At 55.6% G+C, this 20,639-nt stretch overlaps 1 protein-coding gene across 14 annotated transcripts in view; it reads right to left on the bottom strand.

Moving 5' to 3' along the window:
* SPEG (striated muscle enriched protein kinase) overlaps window positions 1–20,639 on the bottom strand; it is a 58,320-nt gene that overhangs the window by 17,749 nt on the left and 19,932 nt on the right. For 9 of the 14 annotated variants that reach the window (XM_007966399.3, XM_007966384.3, XM_007966386.3 and 6 more), the window contains 12 exons: window positions 13,627–13,802; window positions 13,295–13,383; window positions 11,096–11,271; window positions 8,347–8,607; window positions 7,062–7,220; window positions 6,751–6,940; window positions 6,420–6,643; window positions 3,827–3,946; window positions 3,470–3,574; window positions 2,700–2,906; window positions 2,170–2,293; window positions 1,894–2,069 (listed from right to left, as the gene is read on the bottom strand). In XM_007966399.3, the coding sequence (XP_007964590.3) occupies window positions 1,894–2,069; window positions 2,170–2,293; window positions 2,700–2,906; window positions 3,470–3,574; window positions 3,827–3,946; window positions 6,420–6,643; window positions 6,751–6,940; window positions 7,062–7,220; window positions 8,347–8,607; window positions 11,096–11,271; window positions 13,295–13,383; window positions 13,627–13,802 (2,007 nt within the window). Of the gene's footprint in view, window positions 1–1,893; window positions 2,070–2,169; window positions 2,294–2,699; window positions 2,907–3,469; window positions 3,575–3,826; window positions 3,947–6,419; window positions 6,644–6,750; window positions 6,941–7,061; window positions 7,221–8,346; window positions 8,608–8,921; window positions 9,730–11,095; window positions 11,272–13,294; window positions 13,384–13,626; window positions 13,803–14,015; window positions 14,622–14,685; window positions 16,493–20,639 lie in introns of those variants that run through there. The other 5 variants (XM_007966395.3, XM_007966394.3, XR_005241425.2 and 2 more) reach the window with 5 other exon arrangements.

The following is a 20,639-nucleotide window of genomic DNA, read 5'->3' as shown; positions in this document are numbered from 1 at the left end:
CCCCAGCTCCATCTGAGCCCTGGCTGGCTGGGCTCAAATGGGGCTCCATCAGTCACTGTTCCAGCTAGGCTGTGCTGCAGGGCTCTGAGGGCCAGGGGCCCCCCAAACCTCAGGGTTCCTCCTATATCTGGGAAGAAAGGTGAGTCCTGAAGATGAACTGTCAAGGAGTAAAGTGCTGACTGAGTGGAGAGTGCTAGGGACAGGAAAAGCAAGGAGGGAGACACTTAAAAGAGCACCCAGCCACCCCACCATCTTCACAGCAGGGCCGGAAGGGTTCCCTGTCTCCTCGTTACACACCCTATTGCCACTTCTCTTCCACTTCACAGATGCCTCCCCTCCCCTCTAGGAATCCTGTCCCCCATGGGCTGGGAGGTGGTGGACGCAGTCTGTGAAGGTCAAAGCATCTGAAAGTTTCAAGTGAGCTTCAATGGTCTTTTGAAGGCACCAGAAAATGTCCATTTACCCATGATAAGATTGCCTAATTCTAAGTAAAATGTCTCTTTCTTTGCTTTTGGTTGGAATTGTATTTACTCAGCAGGTAACCCTGCTTAGCCCATGTTGATCAAGAGTTCTGACTGGCAGTTACATATGTCTAGAGTTAATTAACAAATTAGAAAACCAAACAGTTACTACCTAATGCATTAGATAGCAACTAGTTTGAGAGACTACATCTTTAAAGGAGAAATCATAAAAAGAATCCTAAGGCCCAGTGCGGTGGCTCACACCTATAATCTCAGCACTTTGGGAAGCCGAGGTGGACTGATTACTTGAGGCCAGGAGTTCGAGGCCAGGAGTTCAAAACCCGCCTGGCCAACACAGCAAAACTCCATCTCTACTAAAAATACAAAAAATTAGCTGGGTGTGGTTGTGCATGCTTGTAGTCCCAGCTACTTGGCAGCCTGAGGCACAAGAATCACTCGAACCGGGGAGGTGGAGGTTGCAGTGAGCCGAGATGGTGTGGGTGACAGAGTGAGACGACTGTCTCAAAAAAAGAGAAAAGAATTCTTGCTGCAAACATTGGGAGGCTCTGTCAAACAGGCTTGTGCCAAAGGGCCGCCAGGATCCTCAGGGCTGGCAGTCTGGTGATAAGATGTGCTCACGGGTTTCTTTAAAAACCAACTTGGTCTTCTCATGTTTGTTATATCTGAGATACTATTTCCTATTATGTTTAACACAGGAGCTAGGAGTCAGGCAGCCACACTTGAACCCAGTCCTGTACTTATTAGGTTCTGTGAACTTGGGCCAGTTACTCTTAGCCTCAGCCTCAGTCTCCTCATCTGTAAAATGGGGATAATAACTACCCCATCTCACAAGGCTGATGTAAACATTAAATGAGGCAATACACATAAAGTGCTGAGTACTGAGACTGGCACACACTAGGCTCAATACATCTTTATTTATTTATTTTTTTATTTTTGAGACTGAGTTTCGCTCTTGTTGCCCAGGCTGGAGTGCAATGGCACGATCTCGGCTCACTGCAACCTCTGCTTCCCAGGTTCAAGTGATTCTCCTGCCTCAGCCTCCCAAGTAGCTGGGACTACTGGGGCCCACTACCACGCCCAGCTAATTTTTGTATTTTTAGTAGAGATGGGGTTTCACCATGTTGGTGAGGCTGGTCACAAACTCCTGACCTCAGGTAATCCACCCATGTCGGACTCCCAAAGTGCTGAGATTACAGGCGTAAGCCACCGCGCCTGGCCAATAAATCTTATTAGTATGATTGTTGTCATTATTACTAGTATGGTATTTGTATAGCCATGACATGGACAGGCCTGACTGGAGGACATGGGTTTGGATCTGCAGCAGTGTCAGGCGGGTTGTGTACCGGGGGGTGTGAGGAGAGAGCTTTGGGCCTTTGAGGGAGACTAGGAAGAAGGACCCGCTGTCACCCACCTGCCAGCTCCAATGTGATCGAGCAGGTCTGCGTGCCGTGACGGTTTCGGGCAGTGCAGGTGAGGGCCCCCATGTCCCGGCGGCTCACCCGGCAGATCCGAAGACAGTACTGGTCATCGTCTGGCTGGCTCAGCTCGTACACACCTGCCCGTGCCTCTAGGAGGGCCCCTCGGCAGCTAAGGGACACATGACAGGGAGGTCACCCAGATCTTGCCCCAGGAAATTCTGGCCAGGCTGGGCCAGACCTGGGCAGCCACATGTGGGAAAGGGGCTCACCTCCTCCAGACGACCTGGGCCTCCACATGGTTGAATGTGACGGTGACACTGGCAGGCTGTCCCTCCACCACATACACGATGTCCGGTTTGTCCAGCACGGCAGGGGCCTCCTCCAGGGGTGGGCCTGGGAGGAGGAGAGCGCAGGCTCTGTGCTGGGCTTGATGCCAGGTCCTCAGCACACATCACTCCTTTAACACCCCTTATCAACACTTGAGCTCTGTTTTTATAGATGGGGAAGCTGAAGCTCAGAGAGCTTTAGCGATTTGTCCAGGGAACACAGCCAGGGAGTGGCAAAGCTGGGGTTGTGGGGTTGGACTCCAGCAGGCCCGATCCCAAAGCCTGAGCTTCGGCCACTGTGCCCTGCTGCTTTCAGGAGGGAGAAGGAAGTGTATAGATGGGCCAAGGTCCTGCCCAGCCTGGTTGCTCCTGCCAGATACCATGTGCAGGCCAGCCCTTGAGCCTCCACCACAGAGCCCCGTTCCCCATCCCAGCATCTCCCACCCCTACCCAACAGGAGCACCCAGGCTCACCGTGCTCCAGCAGCTGTACAGGCTCAGAAGGGGGTGAGGGCTTGCTGCTGCTCTTGACAGTGGTGCTGAGGACCCGGAAGATGTGCTGGACCCCCTTACGCAGCCCCGTGGCTGCCCACCCTGGCTCCCGCAGGCCTGTGACCAGTGCCGTCCACTGGTCCGAGCCCAGCACCTGGTGCTGCACTGTGTACGTTAGGGAGTCCGGGTCTGGCGGGAGAGGAGCTACTAGAGGCTGGTGTTACACGAGCAGCACCCCCTCCCCATCCAGCTGGACTGGGACCCTGGAACTCATCATTAGTCTGCTCTGAGGACATGCCTCAGTCCCTGCTGTTGCTTCCTCTCTGTCCCCCTATCTGCTCTTGCCCAGCCACTTCCCTGGGAGGTTTAGAGCCAAAGAGATACCAGTTACAGGTACAGATGGGGCTGGAATTGAACTCTTAATTCCTTGATACCTGAGGCAGGGAAACTGAGGCAGAGTGGAAGGAGATCCTGGACAAGAGGAGGAGAGGGCATTTGCAAGTCCCGACCCAGGCACCCAGTCCCTCTGAGAATAGGAAGGGAATGTGGCAGTGCCCCGTGCCTCCTCTCCTGACCCAGAGCGAGAGCACCATGCACCGTGGAGAGAAGACGGGCAAAGCTGTTCCTGCCAGCATTCCATCAGCTCCTGCCCCTGCCTATCCGCTTCTGGGTCTGGCCTCCATGGTGCCCTGCCTGAGCCTGCGCTGTCCACACCCCTTCCCCACCCACAGCCCTGTGCAGCCCTGACCCACCGATGGCCATGTCCAGACTCCTGGGGGGGTTCCATGTGAGTGTGACCATCCTCCCCGTCACAGCCACCACCTGTGGGGCACCATCTGGAGGGCCTGGGACCACATCTGAAAGCCACAGGTCAAATGTCTGCTGGGTCCAAGGGCCCAACAGCCCCACAGGATCACCAAGCCTCAGGGCAGGAGTCTAGGGCCTGGGGTCTCAGCCGCAGGGGCAGGGGCAGGGGCAAGGGCAAGATGGGGGGGTCTCCAGGGGATGGAGGGGAAGGGAGCTGAGGTGGAGGCCCCTTTCCCTGAGACCCCAGGTAGTGCCAGAGGCCAGGCTGTGCATGCAGCTGACCACGAGGGTGCCTGCCTCACCTGTGACATACAGGTGGGCATAGCAGGCAGCTTTGCCCAGCTTGTTGGCAATGACGCTCTTGTAGACACCGGCGTGCTGAGGCCCCACGGCAGGGAACACCAAGCGATGGACATCCCTGTCTGGTGGGGGAGGGACAGTGACACTGGGCCTGAGCCTGGAGGATACCTTGAGGGGTAGGCCCATGCCATCCCGGGCCTGGTCCCTCACCCCCATCCACTGTAGGGAGGAGGTGAGTGGGGAAGGATGGGGCAAGGATGGGGCAGACAGCAGGAAGTGCATCCACAGCAAACTCTGGGTGAGCCGGCTTCCAAGTCTGCATCTGCCCTGACCCCTCTGGTCTGTTCCTCCAGTGTGTCAGGCCAGGCAACTTATCATCTTTGCTTCCTCCTACACTGGGCACCCTCTAGGGTCCCTGCCCCTGTTGACTGGCCCCTCGTCTCCCCACCTCTGCAGGGTCACAACCTCTATGTCAAAACTCGAACAAGGTTTTGTTCCCAAGGCCCCTCCCCTAAGCCCTTCTTCTCCATCCCCAGGCCACTGCCATTCTGTCTCCAGCGCAGCTGCAGGGAAGCACTCCAGGAGGGCAGCAAAGCCCTCAACCCGAACTCCCTGCCAGCCACGTCTCTGCTGCTCCTCTGCATCTTGATGCTAGCAAACCATCAGGCCCCTGAATGAGCCGCTGAGTTCCATGTCCAGGTCATTGCCCACAACATTCCTCCCTTGTGGAATGCTCTCCTCTTACCTGAGGCTTCCTTGTCCTTCAAGACATAGTTCAAGTGGGGGCAGCCCATGAAGCCCTCCTGCCCCTGGCCCGCTCTCTACCCTCATCCTCAGACTCCTCCCAGGACCCCAACCCTCTCGCTTGCACATCGATGGGCACTGGCCCACACTGCTTTTCATGGGTGGGGGCTCTTCCTCTTGCATAAGTCGTAGCTCCTGACCTGGCCTGCAAGTTCCTTAAAGACAGGGCTGACTTTGTCAGATCTGCTTGTCCCACCAGACCCAGAACCTCACACACAGTAAGTGCCAAATACATTCTATGATATATTACAAGAGTTGCCTGCTCTGTGCCCAGCCTGTACCAGGTACCTGACATGCTTTCCCCACCTGGAATCCTCGCAACAACTCTACAAAATTATCCCCATTTTACCAATGAGGTCGGAGATATTGACTTGGTCAAGGTCACACGGCTAATAAATGATGGCTTGACCTTGGTTCCATGTGATTCCAAAGCTCTTTCCCTACTCCCTGCTCCCTGGATGATAAGGAAGCTGTCTCTGGCGAGGACACAGAGAGGAGGCCTGCACTGTCCTCCTTTGTGTCAGGGCTGTCCCCAGACACCCCTCCCTTCTCTTTGCAGTTATTTCCGCATAGAACAGTTACCCATTCACTTATCTCTGCTGACACTATTTATAAGAGAAGAGAAGCCAAGGGCTGCCAGTGACCCTAGATACAGGCAGAAGCAGAGACGCCAGCTCAGATCCTGAGACAGACACTCACCCAGGACCTCAGAGTAGACTGGGAGACAGGGAGGCCTGCTGCTGAGAATGACAGTCATGGGAGGCTGTGGGCAGGGGTGGGAGCAGGGGTGGCATCACTGGAGATGGGCGGGCGGGCAGGGAGAATGTAGCATGGGTGACAGGGACATCCTGGTTAGGAGCTGGGCACCAGGGTCAGACAGTCCTTTCTTGCCTCTGGGCAGCTTCCTGTATCTCTTTAAGCCTCAGTTTCCTCATCTGTAAATGGGGCTAATAGTACCTGCCTTATAGGCCTGTGGCAAGGTAAGATGGTCCTTGTCATACCTTTAGCTCTCAGGGCCTGGCACTTATAAAGCACTTAATGAAGGTGATCTCTGTCATGTTGCAGCCGTAAGAGGAAACTGTCATGGGTCAAAGAGTGGGCACTGTCTTATGGGAGGTGGGCAGACCTTCTCACACAAGACTCAGATTCCTTCAAGGATGGAACTGAGATGCTCCCATGAGAAAATGTCCCAGGCTTAGAGGACACCAACCCAAATATGTTCCTCTGTGTCTCCCCTGGCCCCTTCTTCTTTATTTGTTATTTGTTAACAACCCTGGGCAGAGCACGCTTTCCATGCCAGACACTGCCCGCACCTGCTTTTTCATTGCAATGTCTCCAGGAAGTACCACCACTGATGATAATGGCTACTAAAACAGGAACAGTGAGACGTCACACCTCCCGACTGCTTACCAGGTGTCAGGCCCTGCTCTAGGGCTTATATGTATTAACTGATTTAGTCTCATAACAACCCAATTACAGATGAGAAACTGAGGCACAGAGGGCTTCTGTAACTTGCTCAAGGGCCCGATGCAGGTTAGCAGCAGGCTGTACTACCTGCCCAGTCAGCGCTAACAGGTACCGAGGGGTGACTCAGCAGATGAGTGCTGTGCTGTGTGGGCTTGCAGGGGAGGCAATGACCTCACAGTCCCTCTGGGTTCCCTTCCCCCAGGTGCCCTGTCCCTGGTCAGGCTACAGAGGGAAGGCCTGGGGAAAGCTGGGGAGAGGGGCAGGGCATTGCAAACCAAGAGGATGCTGCAGGGGACACTCTCGGGGTCCTTCCCAGACACGTACACTGTGTCATGCGCCGGTCGTCGCTGCTCTGGATGCGGTGGCCATTGTGGAACCAGCTGATGGTGGGGTAGGGCAGACCGGTCACCTGGCACTCTAGCATGGCCTCCTTGGCCAGTCCCACCTCCAGGTCCTGCAGTGGCCGCAGGAAGTCGGGAATGGACAGCCGCTCCAGCTCACCCTGCTCTGGCTCCTCGGGAATGGATGGCATCTTCTCCAGCTTCGAGCTGCAAGACCATACGGCTGCCCAGAGGCCCAGGGCCATGCCTCCCACCCCAGGGCTGGGCTGGCCCCTCACAGGCAGCCCCGGCATCATGTGGGGTCCCGGTGGTACCTGGGGCCTGAGGCGGCTGTCCGGGGCTCTTCTACATACAGCTGGGCTGAGCAGTGGGCCTGGCCATGGGTGTTAACAGCACTGACCGCATAGAGCCCCTCGTCCTCGCTGCCCACATGGGCAATGTGGAGTGAGTGCAGACCCCCGTCCTGCCGTAGCCGCAAGTTCTCACTCTCCTCCATGGGGCGGCCTGCAGGAGGGAGGGGTGGGAATGCGGAGCAGGCACAGTGACAGGCCCTGCCCTCTGGGTGTACCCCATCCCCGCCTGGGCCCTTGGGGGGCCCTCAACACCTGCAGCATAGGGGCCGTACCAAAATGAGTCCAGGTAACAACAGGGGGTGGGGTGCCGCTGATCTTGCAGTCGAAGCGGGCAGCTCGGCCCTCCAACACCTCCATATCTTCCAGCAGCCGTGTGAACAGGGGTGCCAATGAAGGCCGCACGGTCAGCCGGGCACTGCAGGTCAGCTCATCTGGGGGTCAGGGGGCAGCTCAAAGACAGGGAAGGCCAAAGAGGCCCAGGCATCCCAACCCGCCACTCCTGACCTAAGGCTGAAGCTAGAGCCTGGGCAGAGCCCAGCAAAGGCTCTGGGTACCCAGGGGAGGCAGTAGGCACAGATCCAGAGACCAGACCTTCTCGAGAGGGTGGAAGTCAGCAAGGGTGGGCTCAGGCTGCCATGTGGGCTGGGGACTCCATAGGAGCCCAGGGCCTGGCCCAGCTATTCCCTCTTCCCCTCACCCTGCCCACCCTGGATGAAGCCCAGCCCAGCTCTGACAGGGTCCTAGAAGCCCAGCCCACCCCTCCTCCATCTCCATCTCAGAATTCTCCTCTGTGCCGGGATCATGCCCATGCTCCTAGCCACCTGCCCCAGACCCAGAGCAGATGCCCCTTGGCCCCACTCTACCAAACTCCAAAGAAGCTTCTGGAAGAGATAAGGGTCCCTTATGCTGACCCGATGCACCCTCCTGCTTCGAAAGCCCCTCCAGCTTCTGCTTAGGTCTTCATCATCCACAATGTGGCGAGGCAGGTGCCATCATCTCTGCCCTTCCATGAGGGCAGGCCCAGGTCAGAGATAGCATCAGTGGTAACAATGGCTGGCATTTATTAAGCAGGTGTGCCATTTGAAACCCATTTCTGGAATGGTCGGTGCCCTACCCTCTCCTGGAAAGGCCCTTTGACAGGCGCTGTGCTTCGTTCTTCACATACACTATCTCATTAATCCTACCAATCGTTCTACAAAGGACGCATGATCACCATCCCTGTTCTACAGATGAACAGGCTAAAGCTCAGAGAGATGAAGTGACTTGTTCAAAGTTATGTGGCTGGTGACTTGCAGGGCAGGCGTTGGAACCCACATTCACCTCAGCAGACACATTCCCTCCTAGGAACAGTTAACCGTGTTGCGGCCTTTCCTTTGTGCTACGCACTATTCTAAGTGCTCATTTTACTGAGGCCAGGGCAGTGTACTAGCTCCCACCCCCCACACTTCCCCTAGGGGTTGGAGCTCTGTTTCCCGGGCATCTTATTCTGCACCTCCAGTCCCCTCCCTCCATCTCTTGGGCACCCACGGCAGCCCTAAGGCCTGAGTGGGGAGTTACCTTTGGCTGTGCTGAGCTTGCAGGTGTAGACGCCACTGTCGTCCTCATGTACAGATGTAAGCAGCAGCTTGCATTTGCGGCCATCGAAATGCATCTTGCATTTGAGCAGTGCAGGCTGCAGCAGGCGGCCACGGCACAGCCAATCCACCTCCACATCAGTGGGCCCCGCCACCAGGCACTCAAACAGCGCCATCTCCCCGGCCCCCACGTCCACGTCCTGCAGGGGGGCCAGCACGGCCAGGGACCGGCTTTCAGGATGTGCTGAGGGGAAAGCAGCCACGGGGGCCACGCACAGAGCAGAGACACACAGGGTGAGGGAGACACACATACGCACGCACAGAGAGACAGACAGACACAGAGAGAGAGATGCATTTTGTTCTCTGGAGATGGGGAAAGCCCACCCACCTGGCCAGGACAGCAAGGCATGCCCAGACCTGGCTTCAAGATGTCAATCCAAGCTAGGCCAGGGAGGGTAACTCATGGAGGCAAGAGGGAACTGAGGGAGGGGAAACCGAGAGGGCCACGTGGTGGCAGAGAGAGCGGCGGGGGAAAAAAAAAAAAACACAACACACCAGCTGGGTACAAACTGGACTTTATTTGAGTTAAGAAATAGGTGTTTCCAAATCTCTCCACACTCACTACAGTGGCCCCTTGCCCCTGCACCTGCACCAAACCTGGTTAACTCCCTCATTCCCAGACAGAGCACCCCCAGCCCTGACAGGGAAGGAGGGAGCCCCAAATGGTCCCTAAACCTGCCAGGGCCAGGGCTCAGCCAGGCTGTTCATCAGCACAGAGCCTGGGGCCTCTGGCTTTTGGTCTTTTGTGGAATAGAAAGTGTTGTGCCATTTGAAACCCATTTCTAGAATGGTCAGTGTCCTAATCCCTCCTGGTAAGGCCCTTGTCAACAGCACCTGCTCCTTGGGCCCCTCCACGCCATGCCCTAATCTCTCCCATTCTGTCTCACCCCACCTCAGCTCAGAGGCATCCTTCCCTGACTGTCACAGACACACAGACAGACAAACAGATAGACAGGCCTGTAGCAGCAGTAGCACATGCACTCGCCCGGTGCTCCCCTTCAGGGAGAGACTCGGGGGGATGATACCCCTCACAGCCGCCCCTTCCCAGCACTCAGTCCATCTGTGGGCCTCCTGGCCTGCACAGCCATGTGTCCACTTGGGGAGGGAGGATCCACAGGGGCCCATGGGCTATCCCCCTGGGGGCTGCATGGGGTGGGGAGGGGAGGCTGGGACGGGTCCGGGCTGGCGGGCCTGGGTCTGTGGGCAGGAGGCAGTGAAACACAGCGAGGTCCGAGAGGTGCCTGAGACAGGGGCGCGGCTCGGAGGGTAGCGGGGGGAGCGCAGGTGGCCCCCTGAGCTCACTCGCCTGTGTACAGACAAAAACCTCAGTCAGCAAGCGGCAGGTTAGTGCAGCATACGCGCACGCGCGCGCACACACACACGCATGCACGCACACATGCACGCACACGCACACGCACACACCCATGCACACACACGCATACGCACACATGCACACACACGCATGTCTGCACATGCACACGCACACATGCACGCACAGTCACGCAGACCTGGCTAGGGCCCTTCTGCATAGAGGGCTGCCTCTCACACTGCCAGGGCAGCACTGCCACTCTTGGTTCCCCCAAGGTCAGCTCTGGGCTGGGAGGGCCCGGCAGCTAGTCAGAGACTTGTTCCTCAGGGTTCCTGGGCAGGCAGAGACCCCGGGCAACCAGGCATTCATGGGATCAGGAGCATCCCTGAAGCCTGGGGGTGTCGGAAGAAATCCCCAAGAGAAAGAAGCACTGAGACACGGGTTAATACAGAGAAGCGAGGCAGAGCCAGGCCCTGGAGAGGAAGCAGGCCGAGGAGGAAGGCTGAAGAATCTAGAGACCAAGGAAGTGGCAACTACAGGAACGGCGGGCACAGAGGAGGGGAACTGAGGCAAGGGGGCCAGCAGAGGGACCATGACTGTCAGGGTCCGAGCTCTGAGTCTTGGGGAAGGTCAGGGGCTGGGGGCTGAGTGAGAATCGAGGAGAGGAAGCAAGACGCCATTGAGGCAAAGGGTGAGGTGGAAGGCAAGACAAACGGCTGTGGCCTTCGGGGAGGAAAACCCACGGCCCTCGAGGGCCCCCTAGCCAGGGCCTGTCATTCCTGCTGCCTGAGACAGCCCTTTCACATAATGCCCCAGGCTCTGGGGGCCTAGGCCTCTTCACACGTCACAGCTGTGCTCACCCTGGCACCCTAGGGTCCCTGTGATGCTCCAAGCCTAAGCCACCCCAAGGGCCCCTCCGAACGGGTCCAGCCACCAGACTCTCCCCACCGCTACCTCACAGTAACTTCTGCACAGCAATGGGATGGGAGGGTGGGCAAAGGGGTGAGAGGAGAGGGGGAGGGGGATGAGGGAGGGTCCTGGGCAGAGCAGGGTGACAAAGGCTCAGAAGAGTGTAGAGAGAGCTTGGCCAGTGGCAGGTGCAGGGTCTCTGGCTGCCACCAGGGCTCCGTGATGGAGCAACAGGGAAGGTGGTGTTGTGTAGTAAGCTGAGCACAAAATAATGTGCTGTGCAGCTTTGGGCAGGTCACTTCCTGTCTCTGGGCTTTGGTTCACTCAACAATAATATAAGCAGCTGGACTAGGGGACTGGTGGCATCCTCTAACTGAGGCTGCATGAGAGCGGACCGTGGGGGCAGGAAGGGACCAGGGCCAGGTGGGCTTTCATGGAGAAATAAGGTACTCACCTCGGACCTCCAAGCGGGCCTCGCATTGCCGAGCGCCATACTCATTGACCGCTTTGCAAGTGTAGAAGCCAGCATCGCCACGTTCTGCAGCCAGGATCCGCAGCCGGCACAGCCCACCCTCAGCCTCCTCCGCAAAGCGCCGCTGGTCTGGGCGCACGGGCTGGCGGTTTCTCAGCCTGTCAGAGGGGCGAGAACTCAGTCCCAGGACCCAGGGGCCTGATGTGGGTGCACAGGAACTGGGGCTGCAGCACTGTGTAGGCCTCTCCTTCCCTGTGCAGTTTGCCCAGTCCCCAGATCTGTCCCACCAAACGTAGGCATCCCTGGTTTCCAGGGCTAGGTTTTTACCCCCCCTCTGCCATCCCACCCACCTCTAGGAGCTTCCAGGTCACTTCTAACTGCCTGGAGCTCTCCCTTCTCAGAACCCTGCTGCACTCAAGAGTGGAGCCGTGCTATTTAGCTCTTTTTTCTTTTCTTTCTATCTTTTTTTAAACAGGGTTTTGCTCTGTCACCCAGGCTGGAGTACAGTGGCACGATCATAGCTCACTGCAACTTCTACCTCCCCAGGTTCAAGCGATTCCCCCAACTCAGCCTCCTGAGTAGCTGGGACTACAGGCACCGCCACCATGCCCCCCTAATTTTTGTATTTTTTGTAGATACAGGGTTTCATCATGTTGCCCACACTGGTCTTGAACTCCTGGGCTCAAATGATCCTCCTCTCTTGGCTTCTCAAAGTGCTGGGATTATAGGCATTGAGCCCCTATGCCTGGCCCTATTTAGCTCTTAATAATTCTTAAACTTCCCCATTTCTTACTTTTATTTATTTATAATGGATAGATAGCTTTCCCACTTCCCAAAAGGGATATGAAAAAACTTACAATGTTTAAAAAAAACAGTGGGGGCTGGGCATGGTGGCTCATGCCTGTAATCCTAGCACTTTGGGAGGCCAAGGTGGGTGGATCACCTGAGGTCAGGAGTTAGAGACCAGCCTGACCAGAAACCCTCCCTCTACAAAAAATACAAAATTAGCTGGGTGTGGTGGCACCCAGCTACTCAGGAGGCTGAAACAGGAGGATCCCTTGAACCCAGGAGGTGGAGGTTGCATTGAGCCCAGATCACGCCACTGCACTCCAGCCTGGGCGACAAGAGTGAAACTCCATCTTAAAAAAAAAAAAGAAAAAAAAAAACTCACAGTGGGGACCAGACAATCAATTTAAAATGAAAAACAGAACTCAAACCAATAAAAAATTAGTAAACTGAGTAATCCATGTTCCAGGCACCTGGGATGAGCAAGGCCCCTCTGCTTAGACCTACATTGAACAGTGGGCTGCTGGCAGCTCAACAACAAATTGTTGTGTGCTTTTTTTTTTTTTTTTTTCCAGCAACAGGATCGCGCTATATTGTCCAGGCTGGAGTGCAGTGGCATGATCATAGCTCACTGCAACCTCAAACTCCTGGGCTCCAGTGATCCTCCTCCTCACCCTCACAAGTAGCTGGGTCTACAGGCATGTACTACCATATCCAGCTAATTTTTAAGCAATTTTTTGTAGAGACAGTCTCACTATGTTGCCCAGGCTGGTCTTGAACTCCTTGGCTCAAGCAATCCTCCTTCCTTGGCCTCTGAAATGTCTTGCTTCTTGCCAATTTGAGGAGGGGGGTGTCTTTGTTTTTGAGACAGGGTCTCACTCTGTCACCCAGGCTTGAGTGCAGTGATGTGATCTCAGCTCACTACAGCTTCCACCTCCCAGGGTCAAGTGATCCTCTCGCCTCAGCCTCCCAAGTAGCTGGGATTACAGCCATGCACCACCACATTTGGCTAATTTTTTTGTATTTTTAGTAGAGACAGGGTTTTGCCATGTTGGCCAGGCTGGTCTCAAACTCCTGGCCTCAAGTGATCCGCTCGCTTTACCTCTCAAAATGCTGGGATTATAGGCTTCAGCCACCATGCCTAGTCATTTATCCCAAATGGACAGACATGAGACCCAAACTCCTCCCCAGAAGGGGAAGCCCTAAATAAGCCTGGAACGTGGGGCAAGGGACAGGGTGCCGGGGGGAGTACACTGCTGTCCCTAAGATGAGGCCCCCGAGGCAGATTTTGGGGAAGCCCACCAAGGTTCCATCTTCTTCCACCCAAAGCCAGACCTCCCAGAGCCAAGCCTAGCATAGAGTCGCTGGTGGGTGGTGGGAAGTGCGGCTACTCACCAGGAGACCACAGGCTTGGGTTCCCCCTGCACACGGATGCTCATGATGACATCTTGGCCTTCTCTTACTGACTGGTCCATAAGTGAGACCTGAAGCGGGTACCCCAAAGTGTCAGGGAGAGACAGTCAGGGCAGAGCCTTGGGTCCTGGGGGCTGTGGAATCTGAGACGGAGGCCTCTTCCACAGCCAGACTGAGACTGGCTCTGGTAAGAGGGTTTGAATGAGAGCCAAGTTCCAGGTCTTGCTGGTGCCTAAGCATGGCCCCAAGAACAAGGGGTCAACCAAAGGATCGGGGGCACACAGGAGGCTGGGCCCCAGCCTCAGGGGTCTGACCTTGAAGGTGGGGGGTGCCTTGGAGCCAGTGTCAGAAGAACGGCGGTTCTGGCTGGGACTGGTCTTCATGGTGGGGGTTCGAGGCCAGGTCTCCCCAGGCTCTGGAAACTCCTCTGGAGGGCTCAGGTACTCCTCGTCGGAGGTGATGGGGCTGCTGAAAGGGGATGTAGATCCACCTGGAGAGAGAGAAAGATAGCTGCCAGGGAGGAAGGCGCGCAGAGAGCCTGGGAGAGCTGGCTGGAATGTCGCCCAGAGACCAGGAGTTGCGGCAGCTCCCCACAGGCCGGCCCTGCCCTGACTTCACTCCCAGGCTCCTGTGACCTCGCCCAGCTGCTTCCCTTCCCTGAGCCCCTGGAACCTTGTCTGCCACTGGCTCTGCCAACACTGACCCTGCTGATCCTCCCGGGAGGGGACACCATAAAGAAAGGCCTGGGACAAAGGGTTCGGGCAGCGAGGGGCCACTCCTGAGCCTGGTGGGAGAATTCCACTGGAGCAGGGAACCCACATTCCTGACATGGACTAGTGGCCTAAACTACCAACTGCAGGCTCTGAAAGCAGGGGGTACAGGTCTATGGAACCCTGGAGCAGCATGGCTAGGATGCCCATTTCTTGGGCAAGCTGGGCCTGGTGCAGAGGAACACACACCACAGACAAGACACATCCTGGTCTCGGTCCAGGGCCAATGAGGTGACACCATCTAGCCTGCCCCTCCCCCTTTCCCTTCTCAGCTTCCTGCCGTGCAAACCCCAGGGGCACCTATTGGCCACAGCCCTACAGCCTGCACCCCCAAACGCTCGAGGGATATAAAAACAGAGCTGGAGTCATCCACAGAAAAGGGCAGCTCAGCCTGGGGAAGAGGAGGGGGGCACCAGAGTCAGCCTTGTGGGAGGGGTGTCCCCAGGGCCCTGACGCCCTCCCCTGGAACTGGCCAGGGGCCCAGTCTCACTGAACTGGCTCCTATCCGACTGCCAAATACAGACATGAAACTGCCACAGCCCCCTGGCTTCTCCCCCAGGTCCCCCCACCCCAAGCCCTCAGCAGGACTGCACCCCAACTCACCCCGAGGCTCTGCACACAGACGCCCAGCCTGTGGCTGTCCTGAAGGCTCTGCCCTGGCACCAGGCCCTTCTGCTGCCTGCCCACTGCCCACCCCAGCCTGTCTCCCCAGGGAGCAGGAGCCCAGCCTGTCCAGCCTGCCCAGCCCCACTCACTCGGCTGACCCAGCTGAGGCCCTACACGGAGAAGGCCCTGGGGGAGGGGAAGGCGCCTGAGGAGGGGAAGGAGGAGGTTGGATGGCAGGCCGGCAGGCAGCTGGCTGGGAAGCTGGTGCCTGCCGAGACCACAAGCAGCCTGGGCCCTGGTGTGGAGGGGGAGGAGAGGGGAGAGGGGAGGGCGGAGTGTGGCCGTCTGGATTTAGCCACTCTGCTCACTCCCAAGCCCTGGGATCTGTCTTTCCTCTCCTTACAGCTTCGGACCCTGACAAGAGCAAAGCCCGCTCTGCAGCGCCTTGACTCAAGGTGTGGGGCCTCCGTCCCCGAGCAAGACAGGGGAGGGGTGGCACTGCACTGTGCCAATCGAGACGCTTGCCCTGATCCATTTGTTCCGACACATCCACCAAAGGAGGTGCCTGTGGGAAATGTTCCCTGTGTTGCCCCTTGCTCTGATGGAACCACCAAGATCCCTGATGTGGGAATGTGCTAATGAGTCTCAAATACTGCAGAGCCAGGGCATACCTGTTTTCTTTGGCCCCGAAAATCAGAGAACTGTCAAGACCTTTGCCCTCCTTCCCAGAGGTGGTGGAAGAATCTGAGGGGGCCCAGAATCCCACCTCTGCCCCTTCATCCCTGCCATGGAAGGTCTGGTCAGCAGCCACCCCAGGGCACTAAGCCCACATCCAGCCTTCCTACCCATTCCCCTGGGCACCTGTTGGCAACGTGCCCACCACCCATCAGCCCCGCTAGGGAGGACAGCGGGGGCTGCCTCCCCCAAATGGCCCCTTGTCATAAGCACCCATTTGTATCTGGGTTGGGGAAGGGGCTTGGACACGGAGCCTGAGAGAAGGGGGCTGTTGAGCAGGGGTCACATGTCCTTCTCCCTCTTCCTATCACCTCACCCCCCGCAGGGACACATTCCCAAGCCATGACCTGTGTTTCCCAGCATGGCCAGTGAGGAAGGAGGGCTGGGGGCTGGGCAGAGGAGGGGTCCATTGTTCAGGGGGGCTGTCTTGAGATAGGGTTGGGGAGGGAAGTCAGAATGGCATTTGGTGCCTAAGGCAGCTGATGGCTGAGATCACAGGCATGGCCCCGCAGGTGGGTGGTCCTACCCCTCTGTGGAGCCTGGAGTCCTGCCCCAGGGTCACCTCCAGGCTGGACACTACTGAGGAGGCTCACAGGCCCAGGGACCAGGAGCGGAAGCAGAGCTTAAGACCAGATGGTCAAGGTTTGCAGGGAGCCTCAGAGACCCCTGGTGGTGGCCAGGGGAACATCATGCTGGAGGGCATCCAGTCACCAAGCAAGCCCCTATCCTCAAGCCCCTTGGAGAGAGAGACTGTCAGAGCAGCCCAGGCCTCTTCCAGACAAGGCAGTAGCCCCTGCCCCTCCACACCTCCAAAAGTGAGTGACCAAGGAGGCTGATCAAGGATTCCTGAGGCTCCACACCAGAATCTGGTGCCACCTAGTTTTTTCCCTGGCCCCATAGCCAAAACCATCTTTGGAACCAGTCCCTGACATCCCAGCCCTGCTCCACCCACAAACCCAACTCTCACTGTGGGAAATACAGTTACATCAGCCAGGAAGGAGGGGGCAGGTGCCCCCCTAAACCTAAGAGGCACATACACTCAATGGCCCTGAACAACCTGCCACGGAAGTACCGCCCCTTCACCCTGGCTCCCCGTCCCCCACGTTGACCCAATGCTCATGTCTGCCCTTCCAACATCACTCTCAGCTCAAACTCATTTGATGAAAATACTGGCGTTAGGAAGCACACAGGGAACTCCCTCTCCTCAGACCAGCACATCCACCGGCCCCAACTGTTTCAGCGTCCCCTGATGTGTTCTCACAATAGACAGAGTTGCAGCCACTACTGCGACTATCTAGTACATAAAAGGTGTCACACACGGCCCTTTGCTTCAGGGCTTCTCAGAATGATACTTGACCTACTCACATCAGGACCACCTCAGGCTCATTTAAAATATAGATTCTTCAACCTTACTCCAGCCTGCAGAATTAGATTTTCTGAAATGAGATGTCAGGAAACTGCATTTTAAAAAGCACCCCAGGTGACTCTTAGGTACATGAAACCTTAGGGACCACTGCTGACCTACATGGGAGGAGGACAGCCCTAAGAGGTGCCATCACTGAGCCCCTCATCACTGGGCCATTCAACCTCAGAGCAGGGCTTTGAACCTAGGAGGTTTGGCTCCACAGCCTGTGTGTTTCCCATGGCATGACCTGGCCTCCCATCTTGGGCACAATCTCTAACTCTGTGGCAGTGGTTTTCAAAGTTTTCTGTTTATCAGAATCACCTGGAGGGCTCCTTAGACCACAGAGTGCTGGGCTCCACCCACGGAATTACTGATTCAGTAGGTGAGGGCTGAGGCCAATAATCTGCATTTCTTAGGAGTGCAAAATGCTTATTGGAAAAAAAAAAAAAAGAATCTGCATTTCTAACACAAACTCAGGTGAGGCTGATGTTGCTGGTCTGGGGGCCTCACTCTGAGGACCACTGCTCCAAGGTCTTTTTCCCAAGCTTGCCTCATAGGCAGAGCCTCATGACCCTTGTGGCTGGGTGTCATGTCCAGCCTCACCTCTGTGAGTCACCCACCTTGTTCAAGGCCTTGAAAAGTCATGGAGGTCTCTGCCTACTCACTGCCACCTCACTTGCAGCTCTGCAGTCCACACAGCCCAGCCCCTAACTGTTCAGAAGGGCTCCCAGGCCCAGCTACCAGTGCTAAGGAGTGGTAAAGACACAGTCATGTCCTCAGGAGCCTTCCGGGTGGTGGGGAAGACAAGCCAGATACACATGCAACTATAAGAGCAAGCAGGAAGTATCAGGTAGCAAGAGAGCAGCAGGTAAGGGGCGTGGGAGTACAGAAGGCAGGAGATGACTTTTGGCTCAGGGAAGAGAGAACTGAAGGAAGAGGCAGTATTGAAATTGCAGTTTGCAGGAAAAAGTGAAAAATATCACAGGCAGAGGAAAGTGCATGCAGAAAAGTTTGAAGCAAAAGGCATGTGTGCAGAGGACTATAGCTCAACTGTTTGTCTATAAACTGGGTAAAGAAGTAAGGAGTGGGGCATCCACTGTTCAAGCAGGTGCCTCCCACTGCCACCCGAGGGCCAGCCTCAGGCCTCTGGCTCCTTTTGCCCTATGGGTGCAGATGGTGGAGGCCACCTGAAGGTGTGCAACCTTTACTCTGCAGGCAAGGTGGACTCCTTACAATTCTCTTTTGGTTTGTTTTTGTTTCTGTTTTTTGTTTTGAGACAGTCTCACTCTGTTGTCCAGGCTAGAGTGCACTGGCATAATCTCAGCTCACTGCAAACTCCACCTCTGAAGTTCAAGCGATTCTCCTGCCTCAGCCTCCCTCAGTAGCTGGGATTACAGGCTCCCACCACCACACCTGGCTAATTTTTATATTCTTAGTAGAGACAGGGTTTCATTATGTTGGCCAGACTTGTCTCAAACTCCTGGCCTCAAGTGATCCACCTGCCTTGGCATCCCAAAGTGCTAGGATTACAGGTGTGAGCCACGGACCCAGTCCATAAACAGTTTTTCTCCTTATGATTCTTGAGGAACGGAGTGCTAGGCTGCAGGATAGCCAGCATTTGCCTGTGGCTTAGCCCTTCCCAGCTGGCCCTCCACATGCGCTGTTTCAGTAGGTCCTCCACAGGCAGTTCTTGAAACGTCTGCTGTGGTAACCCCACTGTGGAAAAGTCAGGGAAAGGCAGGACATGGCTGGCCAGGAGGTGGGCATTTCCACAGGGTGCTGACATAAACATTTCCTCTTGGACTGAGAATGTTTCAGTCTTAGTTCAAAATGTACAAGCTGTCAGATCATTTCACATGGTCAGCCTGACCTAGCCTCAGAAGTGAAGTGATTAATTTTTCTTTTTCTTTTCTTTTTTTTTTTTTTTTTTTTTTTTGAGACAGAGTTTCGCACTGTTGCCCAGGCTGGAGTGCAATGGCGCGATCTTGGCTCACTGCGACCTCCACCTCCTGGGTTCAAGGGATTCTCTTGTCTCAGCCTCCCGAGTAGCTGGAATTACAGGCGCCTGCCACCACATCCAGCTAATTTTTTGTATTTTTTGTAGAGATAGGGTTTCACTATGTTGGTCAGGCTGGTCTTGTACTCCTGACCTCGAGATCCACCCGGCTTGGACTCCCAAAGTGCTGGGATTACAGGCGTGAGCCACCGCGCCCGGTCATGATTAATTTCTTACATATGATTATGTTAGTTTGCTCCAGGTGAGAAAAAGTGGCTGCAACAACAGTAAATGAGCTCTCCATCCTTCTGACAGGCTGTGAGTGATGGCCTCCGTTCTAGGTACCAGCCTCGGGGCAGCCACCTGTCAGGCAGACCTGTTTCTGGCAGACAGGAGGGTGGAGGAAGGGCTGAGTCTGGGCAAGGGGACCACACCACACTGCTTTGTCAGGTGTTGTCCAAACCCCCATCAGGGACTGACGATGGGGGCCATGTGGCATCCTCCCCATCGGCAGCCACTACCATCACAGGGGAGAATCTCTAACTATGCCACAGGTGGCCAGAGACCAGGGGCAAGAGAAGACAGGGACTGACATGGATGCTAAGGTTTTCTTCCTTGTTTTCGTTTTCATGGCCCCCAATAAACAACCTATTTTCTGCTGTGGTCATGTTGATTCTATGAGTGGGACCAGAATGTGCTTTGATGAGCTATATCCCTGTCCCAAATGTCCTGAGTCAACTCGCCCTCCTCATAGACCCTCAGGAATCTCACCGAGTAGGTAGCCTGACTGGTACGAAGATCCTCACTTTGCCGCCAAGCAAACCATGACAAGCTAAGGTACAATGAAGAGGCCAAGGTCTTGGCTGGAAAATGCTAGAATCTTGGGCTCAAATATAGGAGACCTGTAGTTGACGGCAGGACTGGAGGTGGCAGGATGAGGCCCAGGCCCATAGGGCCTCCCATATTCCCGCTTCCTCCTGCCCAGCACCCAGAGGACCTCCTCTCAGGGTGCATAGTGGGGAAGCTGGGTGTGCTCACATCAGGCATGCAAGGAAACAGAAGGACCACAGCTGTGCCAGAGGTGGGGAGTCAACAGAGGAAGGAGAGAAAGCCCCCAGTCTGACCCACCCACAGAGGGCATCACCAGTGCCCTCCCAGTGAGCTCATGAGCTCAGTTCCACCTCAACCTCAAACTTCTTCAGAGCAACAGGAAAGGGGGTGGGATAGCGTCATGGTTAGGAATGCAGGCTTGAGAGACCGAGACACTGCTTCAAATCATAGCTCCAGCCTCTAGCTGGCCCTAAGCTCCTAGAGCTGACCATCCCAAGAAGGCAGCCATTAGCCACCTGAGACTATTTAAATGCAGTTATTAAAATGAAATTAAATTTAAAATGCAGTTCCTCAGTCACCGCAGCTGCATTTCAAGTGCTCACTAACCACGTGTGGCTAGGGTTACCATACTGGACCATGCACATATAGAGCATCTCCATCACCACAGAAATGTCTATTGATCAATGCTGCTCCAGACAAAACTGCTGGGATTACAGGTGTCAGCCACTGTGTCCAGATAGCAATTTGCTAAAGTTTTCCAAGTCTCAGTTTCCTCATCCGTAATGTGGGCATAATAATAGAACCTACCTCATAAGGCTGGATTAAACAAAATAATCCATTCAACACAGGGCCTGGTATATACGAAGCACTCAGTAAGTGCTAACTGGTCATGTATTATTTATTTATTTATTTACTTATTTATTTATTATTTTTTTGAGACAGAGTCTCACTTTATCACCCAGGCTGGAGTGCAGTGGCACGATC

This window comes from Chlorocebus sabaeus, chromosome 10 (genome assembly GCF_047675955.1).
Source record: "Chlorocebus sabaeus isolate Y175 chromosome 10, mChlSab1.0.hap1, whole genome shotgun sequence".
NCBI classification, from domain to species: domain Eukaryota; kingdom Metazoa; phylum Chordata; class Mammalia; order Primates; family Cercopithecidae; genus Chlorocebus; species Chlorocebus sabaeus.
Note: the sequence above shows the minus strand (reverse complement) of the source record. Positions and strands in the feature narration are given on the sequence as shown.